Source organism: Grampus griseus, assembly GCF_964374135.1.
Source record: "Grampus griseus genome assembly, chromosome: 2".
Lineage (NCBI taxonomy): Eukaryota > Metazoa > Chordata > Mammalia > Artiodactyla > Delphinidae > Grampus > Grampus griseus.
The window spans coordinates 5537777-5562393 of NC_139018.1; the positions used below are offsets into that span (position 1 = coordinate 5537777).

At 59.7% G+C, this 24617-nt stretch overlaps 1 protein-coding gene across 4 annotated transcripts in view; it reads left to right on the forward strand.

Annotated features, from left to right (window-relative positions):
• CCDC85C (coiled-coil domain containing 85C) overlaps window positions 1-24617 on the forward strand; it is an 83568-nt gene that overhangs the window by 41729 nt on the left and 17222 nt on the right. For all 4 annotated transcript variants that reach the window (XM_082648407.1, XM_082648410.1, XM_082648408.1 and 1 more), the window contains exon 2: window positions 21230-21303. In XM_082648407.1, the coding sequence (XP_082504533.1) occupies window positions 21230-21303 (74 nt within the window). The remainder of the gene's footprint in view (window positions 1-21229; window positions 21304-24617) is intronic.

Sequence of the window (24617 nt, forward strand, 5' to 3'; positions counted from 1 at the left end):
CAGGCAGAGGCGGCCCTGGCGCAGCCTGGCCCTCGGAGGGCGTGTGCTGCCCTGTCTGCGGGTGCCTCACTCTGGCCCCCTCCCTTTTGCTGCTGCGAGCTCCCAGGGTGAACCCTTGTGCTCAGAGTCTGCCTCCAGGGCCTGGCACGGTGGGGGGCACCCACTGAGCGTCATCTGGGCCTGGGTCTGCCCATCGGGGCACAGCTCTGTGGTTCGAAGCCCCTCTTCCTCTGCCCCTCTGACCCTACCGCTCTGGGAGTCCCCAGCCGGCCCCCCGGCACGTCTTTCCCCAGGGCGCGAGTGTCTTTTCAAGCCGGGTAAATGGAGTGATGCCAGTGAGGTTTGGTTGCCAGAGGAGCTCGCCCAGGCTCAGGCGGTCCCAGCGCTCACATCCAGACACGTCTAGGCTTAGTGTTGCCTGTTGCAGCAGGGGCAGCCATGCGAAGGCCACCCTCGGGTGCTCTTGCTTCCTGAGGGACCCTGGAGCTGTGGGGGACATCGCTCCGGACGGGCACAGCCTCCTGAGGCTGCCCCGTGAGCACCCTTCCCGACAGGGCCGCAGGCTGGGGTCCTACTTCTTGTGGGCAGAGGTGAGGTACCTGCAGGCCCGGGAGGGAGAGCGTGGCATGGGGTGGACTCGGGCAGGGCCTGTCTGCGCTGTGGCTCCCTGAGGACCTGCTGCTGCCTGTCCCCACCCCCCCCACTGCCCCGCCGCCTGTGTAATCACTGAATTTTGGAGCCTGGGGACTGAAGATGGTCCTGAAGATCCAGGAGCTTGCCCGGCACCAGGCAGGGGGTGTGAAATAAGCCTTGCTTCTTCCCCTCGCTCCCCTTGGAGCCCTGGAGAAGGGCCGGTGCCGCCTGAGGCTTCTCTCCTGCGGTGGGATGGGCTCCGGCCCAGGCTGCGTTTGGGCCTCGGGGTAGGAGGAAGTCGGGAGAAGCAGAGAACCACGTCAGAGGTGTTCTGGTCCAGCCCACCGTACAGGCTGGGACCACACAGTGAGGGGTGGCAGGCCAGGGCTCCACCTGGCCTGGCGCAGAGAGGCCATTGATGCCCCACATGGTGCCCTCCAGGGGCAGTGCCACCTGATGGTGCCTGCACGTGAGTGAATTGCCCTGGCTGGACGGAGGGCGCTGGCCTGTGGCTGCAGCCAGTCCCGCGGTGCAGCTGGAATCCCCCCAACGCTGCAGGGTGGGGGGCAGTGGGCGGGCCCTGGCTTCTCATCCTGGCTCTGCGACTCCCCGAGAGGCTGGACTCCTCTCTGGATCTTGGTTCCCTGCAGAAGGGATTTCTCAGGCTCCCGCGGGCTCCAGCATCGGGGCAGAGCTGGGCAGTGGTTGTTAATTAACCAAACTGCGCCCTTGGGGGTGTGCGACCAGCACAGGGACTCTCTCAGCTGGGAGTTTTCTTGCATGTGTGACCTCTCTCCAGGCCGTGGACCCACCTGGGCGGAGGAGCATGCTTTGAATAGCTGACTCCCTCCAGGGCCCTCTGAGAGGGAGTGTCTCCTTTGCACTCTTACTCAGTGGCATGGGAATGTCTGCGGGGAAAGGGCAGGACCCACTGGACGTTACCGAGCCCCCTCCCTGCCTCTCCAAAGTGAACCTGGTGCTGTGGCCTCGTGGGGCTGCTCTGAGAGTCAAGATGGGGAGCGCTGAGGGCCTGTCCGGCCCCTGGCCTGCTGCAGGGGAGGGCTCTAGAATTGCTCCATGAGGGCTTTGTCATTCCCGTCTGCCCCTAGACTTTTATTCAAGGCGATTTTGCCAGCGCTGCTGCCTTCCAGTGATCTCACCGCATATGTGACCATCACCGTTTCCCGGATGGGAAACTGAGACTCAGAGGGCTCATCCCAGGATCTCCCAGTCCAGACCCTCCCGCCTGCCCCTGTGCTGGTCTGAAGACCCCTCTGTTGGCCGGGACAAGTGGGCAGCCTTGGGTGGCAACCGCTCAGAGGCAGCTCTGGCCCGAGAGCTCCTGGGTCTCGTCCCTTGTGTCCAGGGCACGTCTACCCGGGGAGGCAGCTGGTGTGAGCCAGTTCCGACAAGGAGAGGAATTCCGTGGCTGCGCAGGACGGGGAATTGATTTGATCTATTTTATTCCTAAGGCGATTTTATTTCTTGTTAGAGAAACAGGAAGATTTGGAAAAGTAGAAAGAAAATCAAAACATGTTTAGCCCAGGGCTTCCCTGGTGGCGCAGTGGTTGAGAGTCCGCCTGCCGATGCAGGGGACGCGGGTTCGTGCCCCGGTCCGGGAAGATCCCACATGCCGCGGAGCGGCTGGGCCCGTGAGCCATGGCCGCTGAGCCTGCGCGTCCGGAGCCTGTGCTCCGCAACGGGAGAGGCCACAACAGTGAGAGGCCCGGGTACCGCAAAAAAAAAAACCCAAAAAAACCCAAAAAAACATGTTTAGCCCAGCCCCCCCCCGCACCCCGACCCTGCTCTGAAAATCTCCCACTACAATGGCAGTGTTTTATCCCCCCGCCCCCTCTCCCCCCTCCCCCGCCTCCCCCGCCCCCCCCTCCGCCCCCGGCATGTTTTGGCTGCTGGTTATCTCGCTGTGTGTTTAGTGTAGAATCTGGCTTTTTTCCCTCAACACTGCATCAGACGCGCTTTTCCTCTTGGTCTTCGTAAACCTTGTTAGTGTCTATACAGCACCCCTTCAAGTGAGTTACCCAGAATTTACGTGACTGGCGCTCTGTTGTCGGAAAGCATAGGTTGTCTCCTGGCGTGTTGGCAGCTACGTTTCCTGCACGCAGTGCTTTAGGTCGGCGGTCGGCCTCTGCCTGGGAGGAGGGCTGTCGGTTTGGGGGCTGTGACAGGGACTCCAAGGCCCCGCCGTGGACAACACTCCGGGCAGCACGGCACGGTGACGCCCGAGATGGCTCATGGCTCATGTCGGAGGTGATGTGTGTGGCTGCGAGTTGCTTGGCATGTCCCATTCTTGCCCTTAAACATCCCTAAGAGAGAGTGTGTTAGTTTCCTCATCACTTGGTCATTCCTTCTCTGTAGGTGGGCTGTCCTTCCCCTGAACCATTTGAGAGAAGTTGGGGTTAACACACCCCTTCAGCCTCAACACTCCAGTGTGGGTTTCCTAGGATCGAGGACTTTCACTTAGGTGGTGACAGTATGGTGACAGTGTCGGGAGATTGAAGCTGGCCCGCTGTGCGTCCCAGCACGGTGTTTTAGAGCAGTTGCTTTCTGATCGGGGATCCAGCGCAGGATCACACACTCCCTTTAACCTTCCTTCATTCGGAAAGTCTCCTCCCTCCGCCTTTGACATGTCATCTATGTTTTGAAGACCACAGACCAGCCCTGCGTTTGGCTCACGGTTGGATGCAGGCTGTGTGTTTGGGGCAGGAACGGCCCCGAGGGGATGCTGTGCTGTCGGCCTGTCCTGCCAGGAGGTACCTGGTGTGGCCCGTCTTGGGAGCAAACTTCCATCCGTTGGGTCAGGAGGTCTCCCCACTGTGAGGTTAGTACATATAACTTTGTAATTAATAAGTAACTTGTGGGAGGCACTTTGAGGTCACACAGGTGTCTTGATCCTCACCGGGCGCCCACAAGGCTTGTGTCCATTGGCACCGCTGTGGTGGTGGTAATGATGACTTGCTAACTTGTCTGTCCGTCAGCACCCAGCAGCTGGAATTCTGCTGTGAGGTGCCTTCCCCTTCTCCCTCATCGGGCTGTGTGTGTGGACGTGTCTTTTATCAGTGTGGATTCTTATTTTATCCAACGTGATTGTAATCTCTGGCTCTCATTGTCATTGTCATTGTCACCTTGCCCGGCACAAACAGCTGGCTAGATGCCGGGGAGGAGAAGGGGGTTGGGATTTGACATGTGTCCACTGTAGGGCCTGGGGGCCAGGATGGCCTGTGACCTCAGGCAAGTTGGTGAGTACCTCGGGGTTCCTCGTTACCCTGATGTTAGCAAGAGAGGTTGGGCTGACCTTGAAGGCCCTTTTGCTCCCTTTGGGGTCCCCTTCCAGGCCTTGTGCTGTCCCCCTGCTGAGACTGGGAGTTGGCTGTGGGGCAGTTCCTGGTGGCCAGCTGTCACCTGTCGTCTGTGGGCGTGATGACGCAGAGGGAGGCTCCTTGGTCCCGCCCACCTCACTTCCCCATGGTGCTTCTCCAGCAGGGCCCTTCCTCTGCAGGACTGAGGTCTGTTTATTCTCGTTAGTAACCAAACACTGACCTCATCCTGGCACCAGCTCTCCTGACCTTTGGGTCTGTTAGCGTTCATATCTTTCTTAAAGAAACACAGCTGCGTGGGCTGGCGGAGTGCTGCAGTGATGGCCCCTACCCACTGTGCCCACCACGCCCGCCTGTGCCCACCTGTGCTCACCAGGCCAGAAGGGCCCTTGGAGGCTTCCAACTGCCTCATTGTGCAGAGAGGTGTTCTGGGGCCCAGAGAAGGGAGGGGACCTGCCCAGGGTCACACAGCAAGTGATGGCAGGACCCGGCCCCTGGTGCATAGAATCTGCTCCCCTCACTGCTGGTGCCCACCCGCCCTTTCCAAAGCCGAGCCTCACCGTCCCCTCTCAGAGCCCGGGCTGGGTGCTTGGTGCCGGGGAGAGGGCTGATGTTTTAGGAATGTGAGGGTTGCCAGCCTTCTCCAGGTGCTGTCTTGGTGTGTGACACAGCCCTGCAAGAACTTGCAAAGGGGCGTGAGGGGCGGGCACACTCCAGTAAGAAGCACCGTGCAGCCCAGGACCCAGCGCATCCCGGGGGAGTGCCTCACCTGCCAGCTCGGGCAGGGACTGGGGGTCTCCCCTGCAGCTGAGGCTTGGCCAGAGGCGCCGTGGAGGAGCTGCTGTGTGGGGACAACCAGAGTCACCTTCGGCTGAGGGTGAGGGAGTGAGGGCATGGGGGGAGGGGGAGTTCAGGCGGGAAAGCAGGGGGGCAGATCCGTGCAGCGAGTGGAACAGGATGTCTCCAGCAGTCCTGGGTGGTGGGAGGACGGTCCGCAGGGGCTCTGTGCGCAGTCACAGAGCAGCCCGGCGGGCCACCGTGAGAAGCAGGCCTGCCTCTGCAGGTGGCGAGGCCGAGGCCCTAGGGAAGTCCTTGCTCAGGTGCCACACGGGGATGCGAACTCTGAACTTGTGCTTGTGGAGGCTCTGGAAGGATCTGTGAGGAGATTGTCTCCACCCCCCAACACACCCCCCGCCCCAATTCCAGGCTGCAGGGGCCTGGCCTGGGGGTTCCAGAGTCCTCCCCGCAGCCCAGTGAGGAGAAGCATCATTCCTCCCATTATGAGGACGCAGAGGCTCAGAGATGTTTAGTCGCTAATGTGAGGTCGCAGGGCAGGTCCCTCTCCCGTGGAGGATCACACCCCGGCACATCCTTAGCGGCCTGGGGTGACCAAGTGCGTGGCGAGTAGGATGTTGAGCTCCAGGCTTGCCAGTCCCATTGTGAGCCACCGACTGAGGTCACGGTGGGAAGTGGAGGGTTTTCCAAGCCCTGCCCAAGGTGAGCAGGTGACCTTTGAGTCCTGGAAGCTTGTGCACCCTCTCCCTTGCTCGGAAAGCTGTGGGTCCAAAGGGCAATTTCAACTCAGTTTACTGGGTGAAAGGCAGCCCGGGCCACAGGGTCATTCAGAGAGCTGAGCCGATGAGCGATGGCAGGACCGGAGTGCACCTGGGGTGACGCGTGAATCCCAAACACCCAGAGCCCCCCATCAGCACCAACACCTGCAACGCCGTGGCCCTTCTCTGGAAGGGTGTTGTGCAGGGAGCAGGCCCTTCCTTTTGGGAGGCTCGGGGAACCTGCTCTGTCTTCTTGGTTCCCAGGGCACACTGAGGCCTGGGCGGGGTTGCCCCTGTCCAGCAAATGCAGCCAGCCCGGACCGGCCGACCCCACGCCCAGGCCCTCTCTGCTGCATGGCGGGGATTGGGGCGGTGCCCGTCTCCTCGTTGCCAGCTGGGCCGGTCCATGCCTCCCTGGAGACAGCCTTGAGAAGGCCCCCACGATGACCTGGGGTGGACACGCAGGTCTGTGAGCTTTCTCAGAGCGGTTGGGTCACACAGCAAACTCACGGCACCCCCAGGCAGCAGCCCGGGTCCTGCCCACCCGCCCTGGATCCCGGAGGAGACCCCTCCATTCTTCTGGCGTGGGAGCCATCTGGGCACAGGCTCCTCTGGCCTGGGAGAGCTTTGTCCTTCCTTTCCCTGAAACTCACACCTGGACCCCCAGCTTCGGGGTTTGCCCCATCATTGCAGCATTCGAATCAGACCTCCAGGCGACCTGTGACCACGGACGTCCTCCCTGGTCTCCCTCAGCCTGGGCTTCTCATTGCCACATGGGCCTGGGGCCCGGTTAGTGCCGGATTGGGCCATTTCTCCTCTCGCCACGTTCCTTTCCTCTTTTCTAGACCCACTTTCTGCCTGGACTTGGCTCGGACTGTCTCTTTGAGACTGTTTCCCAGGGGGCTTTGAACTGGGGTGGGGCGCAATTTGCTGGGAGGCGGGGGGCTGAACCTGGACTCACCTGCTCGCTCATTCCCTCCCTCCCTCTAGGCTGCCTGCTGTGCGTCCATGAACACAGGGCTGGGCGCTGGCTGTCAGTCACTAGGGTCTGTCCAGCCCCAGTGGTCCAGGCACACAGGACCCTCACCCGCCCCAGGACTCTGTTTACGGTGGAGAGGTCTTCCCTGCGGTGTATGGAACCGGCCTTGGCTTGTTCCCCCATCACAGCCAGCTCAGCGGTCCCTGTACTCCATGCTCTACAAAAATCTCAACTTAAAATAGAGAAGGGGGCCTTTGCTTTATGAGCAAACAATACCACCTTTGCTTCAGATAACCTCCGAGTGTGACATTCCTAAATTGGATTCACTTTTAAAAGTTTGTGGTGATGCACCAGCCCTTTGCTAGATTTGAAAGGGAGGCAAATGCAGGGGGCTCGAGTGGGCCAGGCCCCAGGTGGGCAGTCATGCAGTGGAGGTGAGCGTGGCCTGATTTCTGCTGTCTCCATGGTGACCTGATGCTGGTGTGCCCTCACCTGGCAGCGTGGAAGCCTCAGCTCGCCGTTCTTTCCCATCAAGGTCATGCCACTGGAGTGTGAGCAGTGGAGAGGTCGGGGCTGGTTTTTATTGAGCATCTACTAAGGAATTGCCAGGCGCGATGCCAGGGGCTTTTAGAGCTGCTACCTTTCTTAATCCTCACAGCAGCCTTCCAAGGTTGGTGTTTTAAATCTCATTTTTAAATGAAACTGTGGTTCAGAGTGGCTAGGCAAGTCACCTGAAGTCGCACAGCCACAGCTTTTAGTTCCTCTGTTAGATTCCTACGGCTGCTGTCACAAATTACAACCTTGGTGGCTTGAACAGCACAAATGTATAATCTTAGAGCTCTGGAGGTCAGAAGTGCTAAAATCAAGGTGTCCGCAGGGCTGCGCACTTTCTGGAGACCTGAGGGGGAATCCTTCTCCTGCCTCTTCCAGCTTCTAGACGCCACCCGCATTCCTTGGCTCGTGGCCCCGTTCCTGTCTTCAGAGCCAGCAAGAGGACGTTTCTCTGACCATTCCTCAGTCACCTCTCCTGACCACAGCCAGGAAGGGCTCTCCGTTTTTACACAGTCATGAGGTTAAATTGGGTCCACCTGGATCATGCAGGCTAATCCCCCCTCTTGACCGCCATAACCTTAATTGCATCTGCAAAGTCTCTTTGGCCGCGTGAGGTCACATATTCACAGATTCCAGGGGTTGAGCGTGGGCATCTTTGGGTGGACAGTAGTCTGCCTAGTACAGTTCATAAGCGCAGGCTGATATCTTTATTGTGGTGTCATTTGGGGAGACTGAGGCCCGAGGGTGCTGCCGGAGCTGCAACGTTTCACCAGTTTTCTCCTCTTGCGACACGCCCTGGCCACAAAAGGAGTTGGTCCTTCACTGGCTGGAAGGACGCGCCCTCCCCGGGACCTCGGGGGATGCACCCTGAAGCCCAGTGTTGTCCATGATCTTCTGGTCGGCAGTCACCTGCTGTGGGTTTTCTGTGAAGGGGGAGGGGCAGTTTGCTGTCCTCGTGCCGAGTCTGTGTCATTTTAACGGGCGGGTCCTTGCTGCCCTGCCTATTTGCAGGGATGCGGCCTTGTAGGGGCTCTTGGGTCACATCTCTGTCCTGCCCTCTGACCCTCTGGGTCACCTGGGCCTCCTGCCTGCATCTCTCTGGGCCTGGGTGAGGGAAAGGGCTTGTTCAAGGTCACAGAGCAGTTGGGGCAGAGAGGGAACCCGCTCTTGTCCCCAAGCGGTCTGCGGAAGGGTGGTTTCCCACTGCTGTCAGCCTCCCATCCCTGTGGCCCTTCCTCCCCATAGGCTCCTGACCTGCTGCCATTTCACTGCTCCCAAGGGGTGGGGGGCGGCACCAAAGGAGGCTCGTTGCCAGGGATGTTGTGAGGTTTTCCAAAGGCAGCCCGGGAATTGGGACCGAGGGAGGGGGTGTTCCAACATCAAAAGCTTCCAGTATCTTTTCTGGAGCGTCTGTTGCGCTGCCCCAACTCTCTTCCTTTTACTTAAAAAATGTTATTATTACTATTATTGTGAAGAAATACATAAAAAGAAACAAGCTTGGAGAATAATGAGGCTATTGATTCCACTGCCCACCGTTATCAGATTGCCAACAATAAAGCCTTTTAGCATCAGATCCTTTTGAGAAATAAAGTGTTACAGGTAGAGTTGAGGCATCTTGTGTGTCACCTCCTCACCCCTGCCTCCCCAGAACCTTCCCTCGCCAGGAATTCGGTACCTAACCCCTCTCCTGCACAGATGTTATTTCTCTTACAGGTTGTATGTCCATAAGCAACATACGATGATGCTTTGCAGGTTTTCCGACTTTATAAATGATGTCACATTTATATGTGTCCCTCAGTTCCGCCTCCCCGCCCCTCCCCCCATCGTGCTTTTGAGATGTATCCTTGTTGATGGTACCTGTAATTCCACTTCATTCGTTTCCAGTTCTGCATAGTATTTCATTGTTTGGTTAAACCGCAATTCGTCTGGTCTCCCAGGGAGGACTTTGAGGTGGTCTCCATTTTTTTCACTACTTTGGCCAGCGCTGGGACACGTTCTTGTACCTGTTTCTGCACGCCTGGACCGCTGGGGGTCCTTGAAGGCAGGTGCATCTTCAGTGGCGGGAAGCCATGCCGGGTGGCTGTCTGATCTGCTGTGCCAGGGCGCCCCATGTCCTGCTTCCTGCTTCTTACGCTCTTGCCATCACATGAGTGACCACTATTCACTTTCGGTCAAATGGCTGAAACTGTCTCATTGTCTTTGTTTGCAGGAGGCTGGTCTTCTGACTGTGCTCACAGATCTGTGGTCTGCTGTTGGGCAGGGTTTTTAATGTTCACACAGTTGAGTGTGACAGGTCTTCCCTTTACGGTTTGTTCGTTTTGCTTCTTGATTAAGAAATCCTTTCCTACTTGAAAGCTGGAACTGCTCTTTTTATTTTTTTTCCTTCTTTTTCTTGTTTTTCCTCCCTCCCTCCCTCCCTCCCTTTTTGGAGTTGCTCTTTTTATTGAATTTGTTACAATATTGCTGCTGTTTTATGTTTTGGTTTTTTGGCCGCGAGGCATGTGGGATCTTAGCTCCCCGCCCAGGGATCGAACCTGCACCCCCTGCATTGGAAGGCGAAGTCTTAACCACTGGACCGCCAGGGAAGTCCTGGAGTTGTTCTTTTTTAACAACAGCTGTACTGAGACAAAATTCACACAGTTAATATATATATGAAAGTATACAATTCATTGCTTTTTACTACATTCACAGAGTTACCCAACCATCACTGTCTAATACCAGGTCATTTTTATCACCCCAGAGAGAGAGTCTGTGCTCGTCCGCAGTTACTCCCTGTTCTTCCTCCCCCTCGGCCCTTGGCAGCCACCAATCTATTTTCCGTCTCTGTGAATTTGCCGACTCTGGACGTTTCATATAAATGGAGTCGTACAAGATGTGGTGTTTTGTGACTGGCTTCTTGCCTGTAGCATAAGTTGTCACCCCCCTTTGTATGAAACAAGCCCAAGTCTTTAGAGTTGTTTTTTCCCATAGAACTCTGTCCTCCTCGGAACTGCCTTCTGTGTGTGGTGTGAGGTTGGGATTGAATTTTTACTCTCAGCACCCGCCACAGTCCCTTTCATGAAACAATTCAGCCTTCCCCCACCGGCACAGAATGCTGCAGGGCATGCGTGCCAGGCGCGCAGAGCTTCTGCGGGCCCTCACCACCCCGGGAATCCCTCCACCTTTCTTGTGATGACTTATTCTTGTTTTTACTGAATCAGCAAAGCACTGTCCAGACATGGTGCTGCCGCCAGAGCTGGTGCTGCTTGGAGCCCCTCTTCCTCTTTCTCTTGCTTCCTGTGCTTTGAGCCCCAGCTCTGCTGCTCACGCGCAGGGCGGGGTTCCTGCTGAGGTGTCAGATCTCCGGCTGGACTTCCAGCCACTCCCCTGTGTCCGATGACGCAGCCGCACCTAGATTTTCTGTGTGCTGGGCCCGCTCCACCTGCCACAGCTCCCCGCACCTCACCGCCTCTGCAGGCGGCTGGAGTGTGCCCTGCCGTCCTGCCCCCTCCCTCCTGCCTCCTCTGCTGGACAGTTGGCTCCATTCTGGGCCCACCAGCTTTACATGCTTGGTAGAGACATGCATGATGTCTAACAATGAAAGCAAACTCCCTTTCCCCCGAAACCAGCAAGGTCTCCACTTATGGCTACCAAGGGGCTTGGCACATACACTCAGGGGCTCCCTGAATGTTTACCCGCCTACCCCCTTTCCTCACCACCTTCAGACATCCGTCCCGCATGTCCTGGCCGCCTCGGAGCCCCTGTGGTACGGCTGTGTTTGCAGGGGTTGAGCCCCAGTGAGTAGTCAGGGCCAGGAGGTGTGGGGTCCCTCGGGAAAGGAGCCCGAGAGGGGGACAATTTGAACAGTCACTGCTCAGCATAGATCAGGGGTCCCCAGCCCTGTGTGCACGTTAGAATCACCTGGAGGACGTTTAAAATGTATGGACATCCAGGCCCCTTCGCTGGAGTCCAGTTTAGTTGGTTCCAGGGGAGAAGAGATCAAATGTTAAAATGTCCCCAGGGAGACCCAGGCCAGGTGTGACTTGCCTTCTGTGTGGCTAGGTGGCTGTGCTGGGGCCTCTAGGTGGTCTGTTCAGCCTCTATCAATAAGTCCCAATCATTCAGAGTTAAATCAGGTTGGGGGGGGAGGGGACATGAACAGTGCTGACACCTGAACTGTCACCTAAGCACACAGGTTAATTTCTGGGCCTGATAATTGAAGGCACAGGAAAGGAATTCTGTTTTTCCTGTTTTCCCCTGGTTTTGAAGTAATGACGCAGTTTCACTTTGGGATGGTCGGGCCTCCCAAGCGGTAGATGGAAAAATAAGTTTGAGTTTTCAGCTTGAGAACACCCGTGGCTGCAGGCGGATCCAAACCGGGGTGTAGTCTACTTTTTGGTTTTTTTTTTGCGGTACGTGGGCCTCTCACTGTTGCGGCCTCTCCCGTTGCGGAGCACAGGCTCTGGACGCGCAGGCTCAGCGGCCATGGCTCACGGGCCCAGCCGCTCCGCGGCATGTGGGATCTTCCCGGACCGGGGCACGAACCCGTGTCCCCTGCATCGGCAGGCGGACTCTCGACCACTGCGCCACCAGGGAAGCCCCAAACCGGGGTGTGTTCTAAATGAGCCGGGTTGGGCTCGGCCTCCTGCTTGGCCACTCCGTCAAGATTTCAGCGCAGGTTGAATTAAATGCCAGGTGGCCCCGGGTGGACAGAGCACCGATCCGTGGGGTCCTGGTCTGTGTGTGTGGCACACGGAGGGGCAGGTGGGATCCAGGAGACAGCCGTGCGCCTCGTCAGGAGAGGCCGAGCGGCCAGCGTGGCGAGATCTCAGTTCTCATCAATGCAGTTGTTCGTTTCTCTCTGTGCCCATTAATTTTCTTGCCTCTGCAGGCTCAGGATGGAGAGGGTGGGGTCACGGCTGTCCACTTGAGTTGGGGATGTGGGATTTGAGGTTTCCAGGATCCCACATATCAGGGCATGGAGGGGGGAGCTTGGGAGGGGCTGGGGGCCAGCCTTTCGGACATTCATGACCCCATGAGGCCCAGAGTCTTGGGGCTTGCAGGTGCCCTGGGGTGGAGGTCCCAGGGGGCGAGAGGGCCAGGAGAACGCCATCCAGGGTGGAGTTCCCTGGAGCCTGGGCCCAGTCTTAGAGGCTGAGAGTCTCCAGAACCGCCCCACGAAGAGAATGTTTGCTCAGGGAGGGGAGGGGAGCCATGAGTCTTCCCAAGCCCTGCCCTTCTCTGCCTCGGTGGGCGGCCTGGAGGAGCACCGGGTTTGGGGATGGACACACGCACGCACGCACGCACGCGCACGTCTTGACTTTCAGCCCTGCTTTTATGACTCTGTGACTGGACCCGTTACTGGGCCCCTCCTGAACCTTGGTTTCTGTGTCTCCCTGGCAGAGTCAAGGCTTGGAATGAGCAGTGCCAGCCACCACGGTGCTGGTGTTCTGCGAGGCCCAGGGTGATTGTATGGGGCCCCCAGGGCTGCTGGGGGAGCTTTGAGGCAGGGTGGAAAGAACCTTGGCTCTGGACAAACCTGGGTTCAAATCCCAGCCCTGCAGTGTTCTCGCTGTGTGACTTTGGACGTGCTACTTAACCTCTCTGAGTCTCAGGCTCCTCTGCAGTAAACGGGGATAGCTCGGTGTGAGGATTAGGGGCGTGCTGGGAGGGCTGGGGTTTTGCTTGGCGTCTGCTGGCACATAAGAGGCGCTCAGTAACATTTGCGTGTGCGAATGGGAAAGAAGGGTCCCTTGATGTCCTGTGTGGACAGGGGAACTCTTCTTCACGCCCGAGGCTCTGGTAGTCATCTCGGAGTTTGCAGCCAGCTGCCTTGGCCTGTCCACCATGCAGACCTACTGGTGGGCAGCTCAGGTGGGCAGGCCCGCCTGGAGGAGGGAGGGGCAGGGGCAGCCCTCCCCGCCCAGCGCTGCCACTCCTCCTCGCAGGAACCTGATGTTCCTCTGATATGCCTCCTCAGCCTTTTCGCCTTCATCCATAAATAATATCTGTCTCACATTCAGCCCGCACCTCCTGGGGCCGCGATGTATGCCAGGAGGCAGATGCGCCCTCAGCTGGGACTCGCCTTCCATCCTCCCCATCCCCACCCTGCCTTGTCTGCCTGTCAGAGTCCTGCTTGCTCTTAAGTGCTCAGCTCAGATGCCGCCTCCTTCAGGAAGGAGTCCCTGATTTCTCCCCATCAGCACATCCTTGCTCTCGGCCCCCCTCATCCCTGGGCTGAGCCTCTTCACTCCACCCTTTGCCCTTCCGCAAACGTGGTTATTCCTGCAGCTCCTGCACTAGGCTGAGAGACCCTCGCAGTAGGGGACCATGCCCTTACACGAGCACGCGTGATTGCTGGTCCTGCCGGTGCCTGGCTCTGCGACGCTGGGTGGACCCATTCACTCGCTGAGCGTTCTTTTTGTCCTCTATATGATAGGCCGTCTGCCGCCCACCTGGCAGGGTCCCTGGGGGATCTAGAGGGTAGTAGAGTGAGTACATTGGCACCGGGGCCCCCCTCCCAGCTACGTGGGGAAACTTCAGTGTTCCAGGGGCTCCATCCAGTACTGAGCTTCTGCTTGCTTTTCACTAGTGATGGGGAGCTCACAGCCCCCTGGTAGCCTGGACGGTCGTGAAACAGGTAACTTGCCTTTCTAGTCCTGGATTTGGGGACCCACTGCTCTGCAAGGATTCAGTCCTTTGGTGACCTTCGGGATTGTTCAGCGTCTGGGGAGTAGGTGGGCCTGGGGTTGGAACATCCTCCAAGTCCTTGAAGAAGACAGGACCGTTCCCAGGCTCCGCCGGATCAGTGTCCGGGCCTTGATGGGGCTGTGCATTCATCAGAGGTGAGGGCAGCAGGGACACCAGCCTGGTCTGTGGGCAGGGTGGGAGGGCAGCGGCCGCTCTGGCACTGAGTACCGGCCTGTTTCCCAGCAGGACTGGGTACTGCAGAAAGTGTGGCCTTTGCCTTGAGCCCAGGGCTGCACTGAGCCCGAGGTAGGGAAGGCTGCCTGGGGAGAGCAGGTTGCTCCGTCACTGCCTGGTCTGCAACTGTCACTTCACATCCCGGAGCCTCAGTTTCTTCATCTGTAAACAGGGGTCGGTCACCTGCTCACAGTGAGAGACGATGAGGACGATTGCCTGTAAGTAAGGCACACCACTGGTGCTCATTAAGTGTGTGGTTACTGCTGCTTCTTGCTGGAATGACCTCGCCTTGCTCTGTATGTCTTAACTCTGTTCGAGCTGCTATAACAGAATACCACAGACTGGGTGGCTCATAAACAACAGGAGTTTCTCTCTGGTCTGGAGGCTGGAAGCCCAAGGTCAGGGTGCTGGCAGACTGAGTGTCTGGAGAGGGCCACTTCCTGGTTCACAGACGGTTGTCTCCCTGCTGTGTCTTCGTTTGGCGGAAGAGGCAAGAGAGCTCTGTGGGGGTCTCTTTGGTTAGGACACTAATCTCACTCACAAGGGCTCCACCCTCGTGACCTAATCACCTCCCAAAGGCCCTGCCTCCTAACACCATCACATTGGGCATTAGGTTTCAACATATGGATTCTGGGGGACACCGACATCCAGACCATAGCACTGTCCCTGGCGCCCGGGGCTGGTCCGAGCTCCCTGGAGGTGGTTCTCCTGGTGGCCCTGCCTGTGTGACTTTGTGCATCGCTGCGTCCTTGTTTCTGTGCCTGTGGGGGGATGGGGATACCTCCACATGGGGGTGAAGTGTCTGAGGTTACCTGTGAGGGGTGACAGCTCCACCACATCCTGGGCAGGTGGGAGGCACGGGTGGAGACTGAGGCTCCGTGGTGCAGAGTGGGCCTGCCCCACTTGGTTTTGATTTCCACGGCCCGCAGGTATGTGTGGCACTCACCTGTCCCCTTGGGGGCCAGTCCTGGGGCGCGGGAGAAAAGAGAGAAGCCCAGGAACCGACTCACGGGAAGGCAGATGCTCTCAGGAGCTGCCCTCATCCTCTGGGGCAGAGAGGGAGGGAAGCCTGGAATGGTGAGGGTGCTTCTGCTTAATGAGGCCCCTCCATCTCGGTGGAGCCACTGGCCCCGGTGCCACAGCCGACCCCTCGTAATGAAGTGGAAGGAGAAGGGAATTGAATCAGCCGGGCTGCGTTGTGGAAATGCCGGCCATCTCACGGCAGAGCTGCTGGGTGTGAGCAGGGGCCCAAGGTGTGGCGTTGCTGAGTCTCCTGCTGATGACCTGCCGCAAAGCCTGCCTGTCCCCGAGACCTTATAGGGACCCCGCTCAGGGAGAGGGGGTAGAAGGGAGGCAGGGCTGGTGGGGACCCTGGAAGAGGCAGCAGCTGGAGAATCAGGCCCCGCACGTGGCTGTGTGTCACGGTGCTGCCCCCCAGTCCCCTGCCCTCAGTCTCCATCCACTTCCTCCTTTGCAGAGAGGGAAAGTCGTACTTTTTCCCAAGCTGTAGCAGATACTGTGGGCGCCCTGCCCAGATCCCCGTGGCGCTCACCGCTTCCGTGCCCACCACCCGCTTCACCTGTGGGCACCTGCAGCTCTGCCTGGGAGCTTGCCTCTCCAGGTGGGCACTCCTGGGGCATGAACACCACCCTCCTGCCATGAGCGGCTCCCACCAGGGAGCCCTTGGGCAGGCGAGCAACTGTGAGACCCCCAGCGGGTTCACACCCTTCTCATCAGCTCCCATTCCCCGCCTCACCTCTCCACACCCTCACCTGGGCTTCCTGGGGTCACCTCCCACGTAACCCACTTGTATGCGAATCCTTGTCTCACCCAAATTAAGATGAAAGTTCCTGGTGAGGTTGGCACAAGACAACAGGGTAGATGCTGTGGGCTGAGGTCTGAGGGACAGTTGCCCTTGGCCGCTGGCATGCTGTACCCTCTGTGGCCTTGGGGGTGCCAGGTCACTGTCACAGGCTGAGTGCTTCTTACTGTCATTGCAGCTGCTGCTGGTGGGAGCTCATAGGATTAAGAGTCAACTCGTTTGGGGAAACCTGTTCGACCCAGCCCGTAGGACTGATTCCTGTTAGGTCTTCAGGTTTTTCCAAGGGCCTACTGCGTGCTTAGCGGTGAGCTAGGTGGGGAGGGGGTGACAGGGGTGGTTGGACGTGGCCTCTGGCCCCCAAATTCTTGCAGTTTGGACCGATGGTGAGGCTGGGGTGACATTGCCTAGGCAGGTAGGGGGCCAGGCTGCAGGGGGCGGAGATGTGACCTGGCAGCTTCCGGGAGGGCAGAGTGCCCTGATGGTCAACGCCAGCACCTGGCACAGGACTCCTCGGTGGAGCCGATCAGCGCCAGTGGGGAGGGGCTTGCAGACCCTCGGCTCCAGGACTCCACCCACCCACGGGCTGCTCTGGTCCTGCACGCCCCGGGAACAAGGACCTGTGAGGAGGGGCGTAGGAGGGCTGATGTTCAGGCTCCTGTGGGCGAGAATGTTGCGGGAGCTCTCCCTGTCACTCCAGATGGAAGGTGGATCGTGAGTCCCCCAGAATTGGACCAGTGGGCCCTGGGAGGGTCAGGGAATGTCCAGGGGATACCTTGGCCAGCCTGGCTCAGGATCCTTTTCATAGTCACCTCCCTCATTCCACCCCCCCCCCCCAGCAGTCAAGCCAGGAAATGGCTCTTCCCTCCCTGCTGGCTCTACTCCTTGTTACTGCAAACCTGGGATTAATTTAATTACACGCTTGTCTCCAAGAGGCGGGGGCATGGAGGCGCCCCGTGGGATTGTGAGTTGCCCGAGGCTGCTGGGAAGGATCGTCCTCCCAGGGAGCCGGGCCCTTCCTGGCATCCCCTGCCCTCCTGCTCTCACCCCTGCCACCAACCCCGACTTGAGGGTCCACCTAGCTCTCACTCGTCCCCACGGCAGGGCACCTGCTCTGACCCCCAGGTGACCAGATGTCCGGCTCCCTGGCTCCTGGCAGCATGCAGAGCCTGGCTTGGGGAGCTGAGGGTAGGGGCGGTGGGGACGGGGTCCCGTGTGGCCGGGGAGGCTTATCTGGGTCTTTGAGAAGGCGGCCTCATAGCCTGTTAAACTCTGCAGGATCGGGCAGGCTCGGGGCTGAGCCTGGACCTCGGAAAAGGCCCCCAGAGCAGAGCTGGGGGCAGTGGGCAGAGGGTGGCCGATGGGGCCCACTTTCCACGCCATCCTCTGGGCCACCCTTCTGTTTCTCTTGACATTAACACGGGACTCTGCGATGTGAAGGTACAATCGTTTAGTCCCTTCTCCTTTTTTATAAAGAAAGATTTCTCCCTATTCTAAAGGGAGATTACTTGAAAATTAACAAGAAACAGTGTGAATAAATAAAGTCACCCATCTCCTCGTGAGCAACACCACGGTCAGTATCTCTGTGTGCCTCGTTCCTGGATTTCTGTTTCAGTATTTTTAAACATAATAGCCATTCTACTTGTAGTTTTGTGTCCAGTTCTTTTCACTGGCGTTTAAGTGTTTTTCTTACCGTTGAGGAGAGAGACTCTCCTAAACGTCGTTGGTTGGCGACAAGGGTATAAACGCTCTGCTGTTGTTGGACGAAGAGTTGTTTCCAGTTTGGGTCACTGTAACGCTGTCTGCGTTCTTCATGATTGCAATTCATTCCTTAGGATACGTTCCATTGGGAGCACCGGGTGATTAAAGGCATTTTAAGCTTCTCACGTTGTTCTTTTGAAATTTAAAAGAAAAACCCAACAAACCTTGATGTCTGTCTGAAGCGTAGTTCATCCTCTGCAGCCTCTTGGGTTTTGGGGCGAACCCAGACAGATGGGCCGAGCGGAGCGGCTCCTTGTTCCGGGGCCATGGACGCGGCCTGTGGTTTGTGGGGTGAGCGATGGCCTGTGTCCCTTCTCGTGGCGCTGGCTCTGTCGCCGCTCCTTCTTCCCGACTGCCATCCTGGGAGGTGGGCGTGAGGCTGTGGAGTGGCCGTGTGCCCGGCCCGCCTGTTGCCCGGCGCGGGCGCTAAGCTGCTCGGCACGTCTGCTGACTCCCTCCCACCCAGGCCAAGCTCCAGCGGCAGTCTGACAGAGAAGGGAAGGGCTGGGAGCTCCTGGCTCAGCGCATCGGAATGGCAGAGGGACACAAAATCGCCCCCATAGCCAGGAGACCATGGGCGGGCGGTGTGCCCGCCTTCAGGGTGGCTCTGCGACCGTATAGGGCAGCGTGAGAGTTAGTGACCTGACTCAGGTCGCTGGTCACACACAGGTGGCTGGTCCTTCTGGCTTCAGGGCTGTGCCTGGCAGCACATCCCTGGTGGGGCTGCGGTGCGCAAGGGGGCTGGCTTGCGGCCGTGCCCGAGGGTTGGGCAGTAGTGGGGCGTCCAGGGGAGACGCTTGACCAAGAGCCACGTCTCATTAGGGACCTCTGCCGGCTTCTCAAAATGGCACGGTGCTGTCAGCTCCTCTCAGAGTGGCGGGACACTTGGGATCCTGAGCACTGACCTATGGGGGTGGGCCTGGGTGGTGGGGAGAGGGTCTGGAAGTCTGGGCCCTGGGCCCCCCTGCTCACCTGCCAGCAAGTAGGGACACTATTCCTTGTGGCCTCCTCGTCTGGAAAACGGGGACGATGTCTTTTGGCCCCTGTGAGCCTTCAAGGAGGCGCCAGGTGCAGGGGCTGCCGTGCGTCACACGGGGGTGAATGGGGGGGACCTTCCCTCCCCCGCCGACCCCACCCAGAGGGGGACCACATAGGGGTCAGTGGTTGTTTTAACGTGTAAGGTTGAGGGAGCTGGGAGGGTCTAATCCGCTGTTTCCCGGGTGGTGTTCCAGGGAACCCTCCTGCCGGCAGCAGGTGGAGGACACAGAGGATTGGGGAGGCCAGGCTGCACCCCATCTCCGTCCCCCTGCTCACAGGGCCCAGCACCCCTGGAACACTGAGGCCCTTCCCATCAGGCCTGTTTGTGAGGGCGGGTGCGGACACGATGTGGGAACTTCTGGTCAGTTTGGGCTGATTGACGGGTAAACCGAGGCCGGGGGCCAGCATGGGGCGTGAACTGTAGTGACTGCTGAGGGTCCCCTGCCCGGGCCCTGGGCACAGGGAAGCCTCTGCAGTCCCCGCCTGGGGTCCGGTCCCCCCACCCTGCCCCGCCACTGCCCCGCGTGTGTATAAAGAAGCCATGGCGCCTCTCGCAGGTCACACAGCGGGGCTCCTCGCAGAGCTGCCCTGTGTCACCAGGGTCTCCCTGGGAGCGAGGGGGAGTGGCCTGGCCAGTGACCCTCTTCCTCTCTAGGAGGCTCCGCATTCCTGAGAGGTGACTGGCAGGGAGCAGGGGGGAGGAGTTGGTTATGTAATTGGGGCGGGGTGGGCCGCCCCCCATTCCTGCCCAGGGCGGGGCTGAGGGCTCCTGGGCCTGGTCCAGGGCTGGGGAGACAATGCTCCTGAGGGTATGCTTGGGGAACACGGTGACCCACAGCAGGCAGGTCAAGGGGCACACGGGCACCTCGTGTAACTGGGGGCGCGTCAGAGGCGGCAGCTCGGCGCTGCTGATGGGCGGAAGCTCGTGAAGCCTGGGCCAGCCTCCAGCGCAGGGGGCTTGGGGCCCTGGGGAGGGGGCCACTGGCCGCCCCATCCTCACAGGGCGCCCGTGGACCCCTCCTCTGCCGGCAGGCCCTGTTGGGGAGGGGCACGGCGTCCGCGTCACACACCTAAGGGCCCAGGGTTCGCCCGCGGTCATGCTGACTGTGCTGGCGTGGATGCATGACGGTCCAGCTTGTCCTTTGCCTGCACCTCAGCCCCCTTTGCCCACCTGGGAAGGTTAAAAGCCCCCCCGGGGGGGCAGTGGTGTGGGGCATTAGGGAGCTGGCTTTGGTCGAAGGTCTGGTGCCTTCTGAGATGAAGGGCCGCTGGTGTGGTCCGGGAAGACCCTGAGTCCTGCTGGGGATCGGGGCCGGTGGGTACAGCAGGAACAGCGACTGGCCCAGGGGTGGGCAGGGCCCAGGCTGGCGTCTGGGCTGTGTGGCCTCTGGCCGGGCGCTCATGCGGGTGAGAGGAGCATAGCCGTCCCTTAGCAGGTGGCAGCAGACCTCCTGGGGGAGGTACCCTATGCTGTCACAGAGGTGCTCAGACCCACCTTTCCTCCCTCGGCACGGGCACCTGCTGTGACTCTTCCGTCCCCTTGCCTACCCTACCCTGTGTTAACCTTCCCTGTCCCGTGTTCTGCCTCCCTCCCCTTGGCCTCTCTGCCCCATGTCACCCTTGGCCTCCACCCAGGCAGGCTCCCTTGTCCTGGCCTGGAGTGAGTTAGTCACTAGTTTTCTCCTCTGAGCTGATTTCCAGCCCAATGGGGAGGTAGGACCAGGGCCGTGGGTAGCCAGGGTGGCGGAATTTCTCCCGCTTCTTTTTTTTTTTAATAGAGACAGGATGCTTTAAGGTGGTTTTTAGAAATTAATTAATTACTTAGCTTATATTTTGGCTGCGTCAGGTCTTCGTTGCTGTGCGTGGGCTTTCTCTAGTTGCGGTGAGCAGAGGCTTCTCTTGTTGCAGAGCACAGGCTCTAGGTGCGTGGGCTTCAGTAGTTGTGGCACTCAGGCTCAGTAGTTGTGGCTCGCGGGCTCTAGAGGGCAGGCTCAGTAGTTGTGGCACACGAGCTTAGTGGCTCTGCGGCATGTGGGATCTTCCCGGACCAGGGCTCGAACCCGTGTCCCCTGCATTGGCAGGAGGATTCTTAACCGCCACGCCAGCGGGGCAGTCCCTCTCCCACTTCTGATGTGATTGTGCAGCGGGGTCAGTGTGGTGAGGGAAGGTGGATTTCACCCCCTCCGCGCTCAGGAACTGGGGGCGTGTGGCTGGAGGTGTCTCCCTGGCCTCTGACTGCAGGAGGGGTGGTGGGTTATCTGTGTTATGCAGCCCCCCGAACAGATCGCTTGTAGAAGTTCTGTGCGTCAGGCAGGATGGAGCGGAGGAAGCCCAGATGCTGACTTGGCATGCTTGGGGCCTCAGTTTCCCCCCTGAGCAGGGGAGGGCCTCCCTGGACCCTGGGCCTTGGGGTGGGCTGCCCCTGGGTGAGGGTCCCATCAGGGGAGCATTTGTGAGAACTCTTTTTGGACCTGAAGCATTGTGGAAGTTGAAGGAATCAGCTCAGGACGAGCTGGTGAGGGAACCCATCACCCACTTTCTGCAGGTCAGGGAAACCTGGGCTCAGAGGCCCACCGGAGGGGGCCCAGGGGAGGGTGGGCCCTCCTGTTGGATACAGTTTGCCGACGGGTGACATGCCCCCTTTGTGTCGTTACAGATCCCTCGTCCACCTACATCAGGCAGCTGGAGACCAAGGTGAAGCTGCTGGAGGGTGACAAGCTCCTGGCACAGGTAGGCTGGCTGTGGGCCAACCCCACCCTGAGGGCCAGCGCAGGCCCTGCTGCCCACCCACCACTCTCGCCCCAGCACGCCTGGGGTTCCCTTCCCCCCTCCCACCCCTAACCTTCCACCTGCCCCCGACTCCTGCCCGGAGTCACCTCCTGGGACACCTGGCCGAGGACGGCCACCTGCCTTCCCTCCATCACAGCCTTTCCCTGTCTGTCCCCACTGTGGTCTGCGAGCCCCTTGGGGGCTGGCGCTGGGCCCGTCCCAGAGATGGTGCAGAACACACACGCAAGTGCTGAAGCAATGGACTGCTTTGCCCTCTGGATGGGCGCATCAAGGCCCAAGAGGCGGGCTGGCCCGTCCCCGCTCAGACCCCCATGGAAACTTTCCTGCCCCTGCTGTGCCAGTTTCTCTCTGGGCTGGGGTCTGCCCTCCTCCCTCCTGCCTGGCCTGAGTCCACAGACAGGTGAGGCCAGGCCTCGTCCCTGGCCTGCCCCTGGCCTGTCCCCAGCACAGGGACGGCGGGTTAGAGATGGGTGACGGGGTCAGTGCGGGGAGGAGGTGGTGCAGGATGAGAGGTGGGGGGTAGGCGTCTGTGCCCTTGACGAGTGCGGCTGGAGCGTGGAGGGGGCGTGGCTGCCAGGACGAGGGGCCTTTCCTGCTGTTGGCAGGGTGGTGATGGGGGGCTGTGATCAGCCCGGTTGGTCGGGGTGTCTGGGGCCAGCTGGCTCGGCTGACCCTCCAGCCTCTTTCTCCCTTGTACTCATCCCTGACTTCATCTCAGTATCCCTCTCCCCTGCCACATCTGCTGGCCCATAAGTGGCCGGCCGGGATGCCCAGAGCGTTTCTCTGGGAACCAGCCCCAGGGAGGGCTCAGCTGCCTGGCCTCGTTGCTAGGCGACCAGTGGGCTTGGCGCCACTGCCCTGCTCAGACACCCTCTCTGCCTACTGGGCGGCGGCTGGGATGCTCACAGCCCCAAGTGCAGCCCGACAGCTGCCATCCCACCTCTCGCCCTCGCAGGGGCTGCTGGAAATTCCCCCTAGCTCGGCAGGACCCTGCAGAGTATGTGGTTCACATTTGGGTCTTTGCTCCCCCACATCCCATGGCCACCGCATTGTGTCAGGCGCATAGCCAGGCACTGAATCGCAAGGCTTGTTTTCAAACAAAATGTGTCACTTGTTAAGGTGCTGGAAGGGCCTGGCTACAAGATATGCTGGCTCCTCGGGGCTGGCAAGGGCAGGGAGGGGCTGGGGCCTCGCCTGGCGGTGGGCTAGGGCTCCTTAGACCTGAACACTCCATGTGGGCTAAGGAGGGTGTGTGGGGCGGGCTGCAGGCGCTGTAGGCAGGGGCGATGGGGGCAGCCTCAGGACTTGGGGGCCTTTGCTCTGGGGCTGGTTCCCATCCAGCGAGTAGGGAAGCGAGTCACTCACTTCAGCCATGTACAGCAGGGTGAAGGCCAGGACCTCGCTCTGGCAGTGGAAGCCTCCGACCAGCGGGTCAGCAGCCTTGTGAGTCTGCCCCAGTCCAGCTGTTCTTTGTGTCACTGTTTCTGGGGAGAAGCAGGTTGAGAGCTTGGACCCCAGATTTGGCATGCCATTTGCAATGCTGTTCTGCGGTCCAGGCAGGGCATGGCTTGTGGTCCTGTTTCCAAGGACAAGGACAGGCTGCAGAGTGGCAGTCCTTCCTCCTCCTCCTGCCTCTGGGAGCCCCCTGGTCTCATAAGGGAGCCCCCCATAGCTGTGTCCCCTTGCCCCGTGCCCACAAGGGCAGAGGTGGAGGTTGACGGGGCCCTGTGTCTGCAGCATCAGGGGTGCGGGCTGCCACCTGGGCAGGGGGTTTCTCTGCCTGGTCCCTCCCCACCAAGCCTGCTCTGACCTGCTCCCAGGGGTCAGACTGGGGACATTGTCCTTGTCCTGGAGGCAGCAGCAGTGGGCTTCTGTCCCCGACCTGTACCCACGCCAGGCTCTCCGGAAACACACAGCCATCAGATGGGGGCGCGACCTCTCGCCCGGGCCCAGGCTTGCTGGCTTCAGGCAGATGGGGCTTTAGGGACAAGAACATGCTTTGGCCCGGCTCCTCGCTGGTACAGAAGTGCTGGGAACGCCGAGACCATCCAGTGTGCCAGTGTTCCAAGTTTCTTGTTTCCTGAGTAGACTTTTCTTTCTCCCCAGATGAAGCCCTGTGAGGCTGAGCTGCTCCGGTGATAGCCGTGGGTGCTTGTGTGTGTCATGGGGGTGGGGCCCCTGGGTCCTATCCTCGTCTCTTCCTCACGAGGACTCTGCTGGCGAGTGGGGGTCTTGCCCAGGGTCTCCCAGTGAGCGGGGTCAGGGCCATACCCAGCATCCCGAGAAGGGGACAGCCGTGTGGTGCTGGGGCCTTGGCCCTCCAGTGCACTGCGTACCCACCTGCCCTGGTCCCCTTGCTTCAGCCGAGGGCTGACCCTCAAGCTACAGGATGCAAAAGCACCCGGGGGCCAGGGTGCGGGCAGGGCATCTCCAGGGTCATGGGCGGGACTCCTGTTGCCCCTGCCACCCGCTGCCGCCAGGGCTTGGCCTTGAGGGTGGGTGGGTGCCCTGGAGGAGGGCGTTGCTGTTCTGAGCCACGCAGGGGATGTGAGAAACAGTGAGAGGAGGGCCGCTTCTGGCCTGCTCAGGGCTTCCTGGTAGCAGTTGACACCTTGCCTGCCTCTGGGCTCCTAGGGTGCCTCAGGTGGCATCAGCTTTATGAGGACCCTTGAGCCACTTCCTCTCCCCTGGCCTCTGTTTGCTTACCTGTAAAATGGGCACTCACTCACTCACTCCATGTGTAACTGATCACCTGCTGTGTGCATGGCCGGCGGGGCAGTGGGGTGGGTGTACAGTGGTGTCCAGGCAGAGGCCTACCCACAGGGGGCACTCTTGTGCTGCCTCCTTGTCCTGGCCAGCAGGCTCATGTATACGGGAGGGCTGTGGAGGACAGTGGAGGTGGGGAGAACTCCGTGGGCAGGGCTCAGCCCACAAGTAGAGTACTGGTCTTATTTTGATGAGTACTGGTCCAGGGAAGATGGGGTTTTCTTAGCCTCCTTCCTCCTGGCCTCCTGCCAGTAGCCTTCCCCAGCCACCCCCAGGTGGCCCGGCACTTGCTCTGGGCTCTCAGCCCCATAGGCTGCCTCTCTTGCTGCTGGGATATTGGGATCCTCCTTGTGAAGCCTGGCCCTGACCCCTGCTGGACTGTTAGGTACTCAAGGACTGGGCTGCTGGGTCTCAGTGGTCACATCTGTGTCTCAATGCCCAACTGGACTTGGTGGATGCATCTTGGGGAACCCAGGCTGCACCTGCCT